Consider the following 12,182-nt stretch of genomic DNA (forward strand, 5'->3'; position numbering starts at 1 on the left):
AAGGCACCCTGGACATTATAGGACCCTCTGTAACCACCCCCGGTTACGGCAAGGAGGACTGAGGCGGCACCCAGAAGTCCACAGTGAGCTGGGAAGTGACAGGCAGTGGGGGATAAGCAAGGTGAGAGGTGGAGGGTGGAGGTCTCCTGACAGCATGGACCTCAGACAGAGCAGGCTGAGCTCCGACAGCCAGTGGGGATGTTCCCTGGCACAGCCACCCCGCCTTGGCCCTGCCCACCTCCCCAGCCCCGGGTCCTGCTGTCCCATCCGGTTTCTTCCCACCCAACGACGTGGGATGGCCACGTTTCCCACACAATCTCTGAGCCTCTGCTCTGGATGATTCTCTTCACCTGGCAGCTTGTCCCCACCCTTACAGAGACTCAGGACAGGAGCCAACTCCTGAAGGAGTTCTTCCCTAACCCCTGTCTCCTCCCACAGGACTCAGCAAGCCTTTCTCTGTGTGCTCAGGCCCTCAGACCCCTTTCTCTTATGGCCTACACGGTAGCGTCCTGTGTTAATATCTCTTTCTCCAGGGGAACTTCTCAAGGGCAAGGACTATGGCTCACCCATCACTGATTTTCAAACTAGGGCCCCCCTGGCACATTCTAGATGCTCCAGAAATGTTTGTTGACCTCCAGTAAACTGATCTGAGCTTGGCCTTGGGGGCCGAGGTGGAGGGAATGAATGTGCCCTGAGGGGAGAGAGGCTGGCCTTCCTCCCAGGACCCACAATGTGATCACAACCATTTCTTCTTCTGAGTCAAAGATTTCAACTCAGAGCTTCCCTAGGGAGCTTCCACCTGGCATGCCTTCTCGCCAACCTGGCTGGCCTACTCTCCTTTTTAGCGACATCTACCAGAGCAAGAGCAGTGGCTGGTGGGCGACTCTGGGACACAGACAGAGCACACCTTGCCAGGCTTCCGTCCAGCAAGGGCCTGATGACGTGTGGTGGGGAAAGAGAGAAGCCTTTCTTGGGGACCCAGTTTGAAAACCATCTTGTCTCTCTTCACCCCTGAAACACTCACTCCAGGGATGGTACATGCAGTTTGGGAGAATGCCAGGGTCAGTGTGAGAGAAAAAGGATCTGTAACTTGCACCACTTGGGGGCAGTAAGCAAAGAGGAGTCACACCCGAGTCACTTCTCAGACTCCACCAGGCAGAGGTGGTTCTTCCAGCGTCCGGGCTCCAGGCTTGCATTCATTCATCGCCAGTGACATGCCAGCTGCTGTGCAGGGTGTTCCCGGTGGTGAGCAGAGAGATGTGGCCCTGCCATCAAGGAGCTTCCAGGAGCCTGTCCAACACGCAATTGCAATATAGCACAACGTGATGGGGGACGTGCAGGTGATTGGATTAAGGAGCAGGAGGGCAGAGTTAAAGGTTCACTCTTTTGGGGCGCCTGGGTGGCTCAGTCGGTTGAGCGACCAACTCTTGATTTTGGTTCAGGTCATGATCCCAGGGTCATGGGATCGAGCCCCACGTCAGGCTCTGCGCTGAGCATGGAGCCTGCTTGAGATTCTCCTTCTCCCCCTCTCTCTTGCTCTTCCCTCCTCCCCCACTCGTGCTTTTTCTCTCTCAAAAAGATTTTTTTAAGGCTTCACTCTTTTATTCAGGTATTGAGTACCAACTGTGTGCCCGTGCTGGTTGTACTCTGGGAACTCAGTGGTGGGCACGATAGACCAGGTTTCTTTCCTCAAGGAACTTACATCTAATGGAAAAGGCAATCAAGTACTTCCCAAATATAAAATTACAACTGTCACAGGTTCAGTGGAGGAAAGACAGAGGAAGCGTGGGTGTCAGTATAAAGAAGACCAGAGATGGAACAGGTCTGGGGGTGTTGGGAGGGCGGTCACTGAAGGGGAGCCTGCAGCCACATCTGGTAGGAAGAGAAGGGAAGGCAGAGGACAGACAGGAGAGTGGAAGGTCAGGGGACCCAGGGCCTTGGTTCCCATTTCTGTAATAGCACTCTGTCTCCCACTCCCCATGATAGGCCCCACATGCTCATCTCACCCCGCGCCCTCTCAGCACAAAAGGGTCAAGTGCCTTTTCTCCCCCTTCCCTGAATCAGGCACAGGAAGACGTCAGGCAGCAGCTGCGGGAGTTCGAAGAGACCAAGAAACAGATCGAAGAAGATGAAGACCGAGAAATCCAAGATATCAAAACCAAGTACGAGAAAAAGCTTCGGGATGAAAAGGAATCAAACCTGCGACTCAAAGGAGAAACCGGCATCATGAGGAAGAAGGTATCGCACGTGTGGTTCCCCGACAGGCCTGGGCACAGGCGAGGGCTGTATTACCAATGTCTCTGAACCGCCAGGCAGATGCACCCTTAACATCTCTCTGTGGCACTGTCCCTTCTCTGTCCTTTTCACCAGAATAGTGACATATGCCCCAACACCGGATGGACACCCCAGACTTTGATTTATGGGCTAGTAGGATTTAGTCGGTTTTCAGAGTTAAACCTCGGGTAGAAACGGAGATGAAGGTCAAGTCCCCGCCGGAGGTGTCATCGGGGTCTCAGTGCAGGGAGCTGTGGGCAGGAGAAGGACTGGGGTGTGGGATGCTTGGTTTATAAGGCAAGACACATGTTTGTTGTCACTGATGGTTGGGGTGAAGTGGGATTCAATTCACAGATCCTTGTGGAATTGCCACAGTTTCCCCAAAATGTTCAGCCTTAGAGAAGCCAAGTTCAAAGCAAACTCACATTCCCTCTTATTAGAAATCACCCTACTTAATCCAGGGAACCAGGGACAATGTCCTCTTCCCTTCTTAGACATGGCCAAGGTGGCTCATCAGTTACAGTATCTGTGACCTTAATGGACATGGATCCCAACATTTCAAGGTTGGCAAGGTCCTGGAAAACTCTGGGTCCACTCAGGGACCCCGACAGCCCATCCTCACGGAAGGGGATGGGACTGGATCTCATCAGACAGAATGCTACATCACTCGTGCTGCCAGGGAAATCCCCAAACTGTCCCAAATCTCCAAAACTTCACTCCTAAAATCCCAGAAATGTTGGGTACTAGACATGTTTTCAGGTCACAGGTCGGTGATGTGTTGGGGACCTCTTTAAGTTCACCGGCATTTGGGAGGCAGGGAGGGAAGCACAAAGACTTTGGTGGTCTCTGTTGCTGCCATTTGTGTCTGCAGTTCAGCAGCCTGCAGAAGGAGGTTGAAGAGCGAACCAATGACATTGAGAGCCTGAAGAGGGAGCAGGTGAAGCTGCAAGGGGTCATTAAGTCCCTGGAGAAGGACATCCTGGGCCTCAAGCGGGAAATCCAGGAAAGAGATGAGACGATTCAAGATAAGGTGAAGGCTCACCTCTGCCCTCCTTCAACCACCACCCAGATGGATGGACCCAGGGGAGGAGAACCAAGCTCCGGAGAGAGGGTCCCTGAATGCTTGAAACACATTCATTTAACCTGATGGAGATGAGTGGTCTGTGAAGGGCCTACTGGGTGCTGGGTGCTGGGCCGATTGCTGTACACACACCACACTCAGTTCTCCCGGCCACCCCAGGGGCCATGAGGGACCCCTGTAGAGCTCAGGAAACTGAGCTCCAGGTGGTTTGGTATCTTGCCCAAGGTAATCCAGTCGATAGGCGACAGACTTGGGATAAGAATCTAAGTCGGCTGACTGCAGGGCCCCTGCTCGCCACGGCTCCAGGTGTCCTCGGGTGACCGTTCCCACAGACGTTGCACACTCCCTGCGGTTGACCTACAACTGCCAGGCTCCCCAGAAAGCTGGGATCACTTTTCAGAATGCCTTTCTCACAAAACACTTAGAAGACAGACACATCACATTTTGTGAGGCTTACCCAAATTTCGTAGCCCCCTGCTAAGCAAATCCAGGATGTGTGCCCTCCTGCCTCTCTCCTCACCATTCCTGCCTTGGGTAGGCAGAATTCTCCAGTGGTTGAGACGGTGGGCTTTAGCCCTGGCTAATTGGGTTCCAGCACAGGCTTTGCCATTTATCTGCCACAGGATCTTGGGCAATTTCTCTAAGCCTTGTTTTCTCACCTGTGAAGTGGGCCCCCTCGGGATCTGATGAGGGGAAACGCATGAAATTTCTGCTTGTGCGTGTTTGTGTGTGTACCTGGGTGTTTGTGTAGGGAGGGTCCAAAGCTCTCTTCAGATTCTCAAAGGGGGGTGTTGATAAGAAGGAGGTTAAGGCCTCCTGACCTAAAATTGCAACAGTCTCCTAACCAGTCTAACGGACTTCCTTCCCACTTCCTCCCCCCGCTCCCTGCCACCATACTCTGTAATTGTGTCACTCTTCCCTTTAGAACTCTGCCATAGCTCCCCATTGCCTGTGGCAGGGACAGCAGAGTTTTTTCCGTAAAGGCATAGGTAGTAAATATTTCGTCTTTGCACACAGCATGGCTTCTGTCGCACTACTCAGCTCTGCCACTGTGTTGTAAAATCAGCCATACACAATGCATGAATGAGTTTATGAAAACAGGCCAAATTTGATCCAAAGGCCATAGCTTACCAACTCTAGGCTCCTGGATACATTCTGAATCCCCTTTAAGCCAACAGGCAAGACCCTGGCCACTTAGTGGTACAAAACAACAACTCTTGGGGCACCTGGGTGGCTCAGTCGGTTAAGCATCCGCTCTTGATCTCAGCTCAGGTCTTGATCTCAGGGTTGCAAGTTCGAGCCCCACGTCGGGCTCCGTGCTGGATGTGGAGCCTACTTAAGAAAAACAAAACAAAAGAACAGTAACAGCTGTTTTATTCTCTCAGGTTCTATGGGTCTGGCATTTGGACAGCCTACAACAAGATGGCCTATCTTTGTCCCTGATGGCAGGGGCCTTGCTGGGCTTCAGTCAGGGATGACACAAATAGCTGGGCGTAGAAGATCATCATGCAAGGTGGCTTCTTCATTCATACTTCCCAGGGTGGCTGGGAGGCTGGGCTCCACGGGGACTGTCAACCAGAGTGCCATTGTGCTCCTCAGCCAGGGATTCTCAGTGTAGGGGAACTTTCTCCATAGCAGATGGCCTCCCTCAGAGCACAAGTTCTAAGAAAACCAGGTAGAAGCTGCTTAGCCTTTTCTCAGCTAGACCAGAAGCCACACAGCATCACTTGAGCAGCATTCTTTGGGTTACAAGCAAACCGTAAGTCCAGCCAGATGCAAGAGAAAGGAATTAGATCTTCCCTCCTGATGGAGAAGCATATGGTCACGTTGCAGAGAGCCTGTGGGATGGGAGATGCTGCTGAGGCCAGCTTTAGAAAATGCAGTCGCCTACAAGCTATATTTGAATGAGTGAATGAATGCTGAGTCCCGGCACAGAAGCCAAGGAGTCAGTGCTACGGCCCTAGTGGGGGAGCCAGCCTCTGTTCCCCCAGCCGGGAGAGCAGCCTGTGGCCTCCTCTGTCAGGTCACAGGATTTATGTCCTTTCCCTAAAGGGTTTCCATATACCGGAGCCTCCTGCCATCTCTTACTTCTCTCTCATCTCACCCACAGGAGAAGCGCATCTATGATCTGAAAAAGAAAAACCAAGAACTGGAGAAATTCAAGTTTGTACTCGACTACAAAATAAAGGAGCTGAAGAAGCAAATAGAACCACGAGAGGATGAGATCAAGGTGATGAAGGAACAGATTCAGGAGGTGAGAACCATCTGAACCACTCTGGCCTCCTGGACTACTGTCGCCTCCCCAACGGTTCCTGGCTGGGGTAGCAAGGGGGTGGGGGGGGGGGTGGCGATAAGAAAAACCCCTCCTCCCAATCCCTGCCTTGTCCCAGGGTATGCGGGCCTCCACTCTGTAGAGGATGTCACAGGAGAGGCCCAGCGGGGACTCAGTTGTGCAGGAGTGAATGCTTTAAGATTTGGCATGCGGCCGGACCTTAGGTTGTGCTCGGGCCCTCCGAGGGAAACCGCGGCTCTTGGGCCTTCAGCCACCAGGGGGCGGTGTGTACTCAGCCACTAGCCCGTCGCATCTGAAAGCACCCTCCTCCAAATGAACCTTTTTTTCTCAGTCTGGAAATGTTGGTGGGGGCGTATGCAAAGCTGCAGTGTTTGGACTCCATCTGAGGAGGAATAGGAAGTCATGCGAAGTCTCTTGAGCAGGAGAGTGGCAGCCTTAAGTATGTGTTCTGGGAAGCAGACAGGAGGAAGGTAGAGAGGAGAGATTAAAAGCAAGATCAACAGGACAAGGGCTCCTGAGAGCCCGTTGGTCCCTCCACCCCATTCACAGTGCATCTCCTTAAGCCGATTGCAGCCGTGAGGTCCATGGTTGATCGAAAACCAAATTCCTGCCTTCCCCTCCCTTCTGTTTCCTGTTTCCCAGTAAGTTACCCCAATCCACCCACGTGCTTAAGGTACAAGTGTAGAGTCTTCTTGATTCTTCCCGCCCCCCCCCCCCCACAATGGCTGTATCCAATGATCGCCAGTGCCTATCTCATGGTCTTTCCAGAGACCTCTCAAATCTAGCCCTCTTTCCTCTCTGCTGCCTCACCCGGGTGCAAGCCTCTGTCATCCCTCATCTGGACTTGACTCTAGCCTCCAGTCTGATCTCTCCACACAGAGGCCACAGCGAACCCCTAGTGGTGTCCCATCTCACCTAGAATAAAATCCACACCCCCTACCAGGGCCCTGCATGATTCAGCTGCTACCCCTCTCCAATCTTGTCTCCAGGCTCCCTCCCCCAGCGCCAGCCCAAAGGCTTTCTGACAGTTCTGAGGCTACGCCAAGCTTTTCCCATCTTGGACCTTTACAGTGCTGCTCCCTCTGCCCAGAAGTGCTCAGATTATGACTGGCGGCTTCTCCGTATCTTCCGTGTGGAGGCTCCTTTGTCACCTCTTCAGGGAAGCCTTCCCAGGCTACCCTATCCAAAATGGCCTCCCACTCCCCATCCACGTTCGCTCGTTGTGCTGAGCAAGGATACAAGTAAAGTGTGTCAGAGAGCCTCGATGGCCCAAGTAGAACTGGATACCCAGGAGCTCTGGTGTAGAAAAGCAAAGCCTTTTCTCTAGGAGGCCCAGGAAAGAAGCCAGGTGGTAGGATCAGTCCAGGGCTAGAGTGTCCAGAGATGGTTTGTCATTGTGCCGGTGACTTTCTCCTGGCCTCTGGAGAAAAGCAGGATGTTCCCAGCCAACCACAGAGCTGCCTCATCTGGGCCTCCTGCCATTCTTGAGTGACCTCAGGGCCCAAAAATGGCAGCCCAGAAAAGAGCAGAGGCCCCACTTGCCTGGAAAGTCAGTGTACTGCCAGCCCCTGGAAATCACCATCCCATGGGCCCCCTCCTCACTTGTCAAGTGGATTTACAGTTGGGTCAGTTACTATCCACCCCAACACACCTGAAGGATTATTCACTTTCCCGTCAGTAACTGGGCCGACCACGGCATTGACCCTCAGCAGGGAATACGCCTGCACCTTGAGAGTGATTCAAACAGGGCCCCTCCTACGCCACGCCAGTTACCACCAGGGCTGAAGTCCGGACCTGATTCCTCCCCTGGAGGCCTCTGACCTTGGAGCTTCCTTCAGGAGGTCAGAGGCCCATTTGGCCCACCCGCTGTGGATCTCGTGTGAAGTTCTTTTTCCTCCAAGAAGGAAGCTGTAAACCCTCCTCCGTGGATGAAAATCTCATACTTCCTTGATTCGGTACCTCCCTGCACGTGTACTTTTCCAGCTTCTCTTCAGTGCGATGGGACTATCTGCTTCCTAGGGAGTGTTCAGAACCTTATCGTTTTACTTCACACCCTTGTTTTTTCATCTAGTGCGAGGTTTTCTCATTTTAACGTCTTGGGGCGGATAGTTCTTTGTCACAGGGAGTCCCATGCATTAGAAGATATTTAGCAACATCCCTGGTCTCTGCCCACTAGATGCCTGTAGCAACCCTCCCCTCCCCCGAGTTGTAACAACCAAAAATGTCTCCAGATGTTGCCAAATATCCTCTGGGGGTAAAATACCTGTTTCCTGCCCCCACCCCCACGGAGAGTCACTGAGTGTGAGGAGAACACATGGAAAAGTAGATGAGGCTTTTCCACCAGGAAAAGGATACTTGTTCCCACATACTGGCTAGTTTCCTAGCTGCCCGGCCAGCTATTCAAACTCAGCATATTTCACAATTTTTCTGTGAAATACGTTATTTTTGTTCTCAGTGGCTTTTGAGGCTTTGCCCGTATTACTTCCTTTCTAACCTAATCTGTCATTGCTGGCTTGAAGACCATGGAAAAAGAGGCACAGCCAGCTGTAGGCACTCAGACATGACCTTGGAGAAGCGCCTTGCTCTCTTTCTGCCACCATTCCCTTGGTCTGGGCCCCATCTCACCCCTGACTGGTGTGCCCGGCTCCAGTCGTGCTGTCTCTGGTAGGACCTCCGCATCAGGCCTTCTAAGGCGCAAGCCATGCCACCCCTTGGGTAAAACCTGCCAGGGCTCTGAGATTTCAGGATAATGGCCAAACTTCTGGGCGGCATGAGGGCACAACTTCTCCCCACGTGAGCCTCTGCCCCTGGGTCCTGCATGATCCAGCTCAGCCGACCGCTCCAGCCCCTCTCTCCCTCCCTCACATGCAGCCCCCTGGACCACCTGTAGCCGGCAGAGAGGCACCCGGCTGCCCATGGCCCTGGGCCTCTGTGTGCGTGGCCTGCTCTCTCCACCTGGAACTCCCCTTCTCCACTTTGTCCTCTGGTACCTATTTGTCCTGTGGAACTTGACTGAACATCCCTTTTCCGGGCACTGCCTCCCCGCGTCCTCTGCACACAGAGGGTACTTTCTACCTGGATCTTCCCTCTTACTCCTCTAGACCTCACGGCTTCTGGCAGACGGACGCTCTGTCTTCATCAGTTCTGTATCCCCGTGCCGGTAGTGGCCGCCAGCCCTCTCCAGTGGACACGTTCGTTCTTTAGCCGCGCACGTCCCCACACTCCCTGTGTCCTGCACAAGGTGGTTTGATGTAGCACCAGCGTGGCACGTTTACCTTTGCATTCCTCTTCCAGAAGGCAGGCTATTTCAAGCACCCCTCTCCTCCCTCACCGTGGCTCCCCTTCGCCTTCTACACTGGCCGCGCATTCACTCGTTCAGATGAATACTGAGTGCTGACTTCATGCCAGGCGCTGAGCCAAAGGGCTATTCTGTCTATCCAGATTCTTCCTATAAGTTTGATAGCATTCTCCTGCAAGCTGCGCCTTCGTGTCCAGAACGTGAATGTGGTGCACCGGGGCTTTCCGATACCCCCAAAGATGGTCAGGAGCCTTGAAATCTGACCGAAGGGCCTGGGATAGGTTAGAGGAGCTACTCCGTCCAGCCACTAAAGAACCCAGTGACCTGTCCCATCCCCCCAAAATAGCGCCCCTCTCTATTAACAGGAATACTAGTGTCCACCAGATACGGTATGTCAAGCAAACCTCACCCCCTTGGCTTTTGGCAGAAGTCGGATCAACTGAGAATTCACCTCCACCTGCTCTCGTCCTAATCAGAAGCTCCAGTTGTCATTCATGCGTCTGTGGTTAATACAAATGCAACAACGAATAAAAATCTTTCAGAAGCTCATTGGTGGCTTCTTCCTTCTCTTTTGAAGATGAGATAGTCTCCTCAGCTGTACTTTTACAACCTTTTCAACAGAGTGATGAGACGGAGGTTCCTTAGGCTGGGGATGCCTACCTGCTGGTCCCTTAAAACGTTGTGCTTTGGGATCGACTCTGATGGCTTGCGGCCCCAAAGCGTCGAGATTCACTCACACAGTTTCATAAAGTAGGCAAGGAAGGTGCTTCTGTGCAGAACCCTGCCTCAGTTTCCAGGTCCCAGTACGTGAGAGTCAAGAAAAGAAGGTCATCAGTGTGGCCAAAGGAACGGAAACTCGGAGGGGGCGGTTCTGAGGCTGGCTATAGAAACACATGATCTGGGTTAATGCACCCACCAAGGGATGGGGGCCTACCGGGGTGGCCAGGAGTTAGGAATATGGTTTCATTCCAGACGACATAGGTGGGAGCTAGAAATGTCCTGGTAGCTGGGGACACCTTCCCACCAACAGGCTTCAGTTCCCAAATATTGTTTGTATTCCCTTACTTTCTTATTCTTGACTTTATCCCCTTGTTCTCCGTAGATGGAAGCAGAATTGGAGCGTTTCCATAAGCAGAACACGCAGCTGGAGCTGAACATCACGGAACTGTGGCAGAAACTAAGAGCCACTGATCAGGAGATGCGCAGAGAGAGACAGAAGGTGTGAGGATTTTCAGAGTCTGGCGGATCTTGGATTTAGGATCTGGCACCTGTCTGCAAGGGGCAGCTGGCTTCTGAGAGACGGCGCCAGCCCATTGCTAAGATACGTTCCCATTTTAACTCTCCCCTCACTTGCTCACAGCCCTGCCTGGTTTCAGGCCCATGCAAATCTACATGACTGAGACTAAGATGACTTTGGGTGAAGTGCTCAAAGGGAGCGGGGCCGGTTTCATAAGGACGCTTGCAGCATTGGCTTGTTTGGCCCAGGGAAGGAATATGCTCAGAGAGGTCATTGTAGTCAGTGGCAAAAGGTTTTGACTACCAAAAGAAGGAAAGAAACAAACAAAAAACACGCTGAGGCAAGGAGGGCCTCGGAAATTGTCTAGTCCAGTCTCTTTAGGTAATAAATAAGGTAGATAAGGCCAGAGAGATGAGGAGGTTAAGAAAAGTCACCCAGTGCCCATAGCTAAGTGGTATACTGAGAGTCAGCCCTGGGAAGGAACTAGGTCTTCTGGTCCCGGGCTGGGACGTGGCTGCGCCGCCACTCCCTAGCACAGGGCACCCCATCGTGTTTGTGGAATCAGATGGATTTTTTTCCATTCCCCACATGAAGCACCGACTGTGGGCTAGGTAACAGTAGAAGCCACAGAGCAACCAACGTGACACAGGTCCTGCCCTTTACAACCCGAACAGGTTGCTAGGGGATCTGCGGTGTGTGCATATTAATTGTAATGCAAGATGAAGGGTTATGATAGCTGAACAAAGGGCCGTGGGAGCGAAGAGGGAGGAGAGACCCTCCAGGTCAGGGGTAGAGGAGGATGGGTATCAGCGAGAGGAGGGGGGGAGAACGAGCCTCTGGCCCAAGTTTGCAGCTGGACCGATCTGCCCAATCTGGTCAAGTTTCCACTACTCGCCCACAGCAGCCCTCCTGACTGTCTGGAAGAATAAACCCTGGGTGAGCTAAGAAGGGGGACATGGGAGCTCTGGCCCAAGGACCACTAGAGAGAAGCAATACGATCCGTCTTGGCTCAGGAAGGAATCGGGTGACCACTCACGCTGCCTTTCATCTTTTAAGGTGTGGTCCTGAAAGGGACCCAGAGGCAATCCAGGAGTTGCACGTGCGGCCTTTTAAACATGAGGCTGTCCAGGCAGCCACCCCCGAGTTTTAGTACGTCTGTCTTTCGGCTACACACCTGCCTAGGTGTCTGTGTCCACTGCGGGCCCTGGCGGTCAACGGTTGAGTCCCAGATGAGGTGTCCTTTGTCTTCCTGCTGCCATGTGCCTCTGCCTGCGCCCTTGCCCGCTCCCTGCAGAGCCCCTGTGGTGCCAGACTAAGTCCTTCTGATTGCAGGAGCGGGACCTGGAGGCGCTGGTCAGACGGTTTAAGACAGACCTTCACAACTGCGTAGCGTACATCCAGGAACCCCGGCTCCTGAAGGAGAAGGTCCGAGCTCTCTTTGAGAAGTACGTGCAGCAGGCAGACATGGTGAGCTCTGCCTCCCTTTCCCCAACCCCCCTTCTCTCCCGGGTCCCCGCTCCCTCCTTAAGAAGCCCGGCTGGCCCATCAGGTGGAGATCGCAGGGCTGAACACGGACCTGCAGCAGGAGTACGCCCGTCAGCGGGAGCACCTGGAGAGAAACCTGGCCACTCTCAGGAAAAAGGTGGTCAAGGAGAGCGAGCTGCGCCGCACCGATTATGTCCGCATCATGCAGGTACCTGCGCATCCCCCAGATGTAGCTTTCTCTACACCTTTCTCTTTGAGCCCTCTCCTCTGACCTCCCGGAGCCTGACCTGGCTGTGACCATGGCCAAGAGCCTCTCCATGTTTTTTCTAGGTGTTTCCATGCCCACCCCTACCCCGCCAATACCCGTTCATTTCTATCACCCTTCCCCCCGACCACTTCACCAGGCACCCGTTCCTTTCTTCCGCCCCTCTTTATCCAAAGTGTTCTTGTGTCCTGCACCCCCCCCCCTTGCCCCGCTCCGGCCCTCCATCCAGCTCTCCAGAGTCACTCTCTC

At 53.4% G+C, this 12,182-nt stretch overlaps 1 protein-coding gene across 3 annotated transcripts in view; it reads left to right on the plus strand.

Annotated features, from left to right (window-relative positions):
* CFAP57 (cilia and flagella associated protein 57) overlaps positions 1-12,182 on the plus strand; it is a 79,622-nt gene that overhangs the window by 41,317 nt on the left and 26,123 nt on the right. For all 3 annotated transcript variants that reach the window (XM_086716690.1, XM_086716689.1, XM_086716688.1), the window contains exons 16-21: positions 2,065-2,238; positions 3,146-3,304; positions 5,466-5,609; positions 10,049-10,165; positions 11,516-11,650; positions 11,733-11,876. In XM_086716690.1, coding sequence (XP_086572816.1) covers positions 2,065-2,238; positions 3,146-3,304; positions 5,466-5,609; positions 10,049-10,165; positions 11,516-11,650; positions 11,733-11,876 — 873 coding nt within the window. The remainder of the gene's footprint in view (positions 1-2,064; positions 2,239-3,145; positions 3,305-5,465; positions 5,610-10,048; positions 10,166-11,515; positions 11,651-11,732; positions 11,877-12,182) is intronic.

The sequence above is a fragment of the Puma concolor genome, chromosome C1, assembly GCF_028749965.1.
Source record: "Puma concolor isolate L17-30 chromosome C1, mPumCon1.1.hap2, whole genome shotgun sequence".
Taxonomy (NCBI): Eukaryota; Metazoa; Chordata; class Mammalia; order Carnivora; family Felidae; genus Puma; species Puma concolor.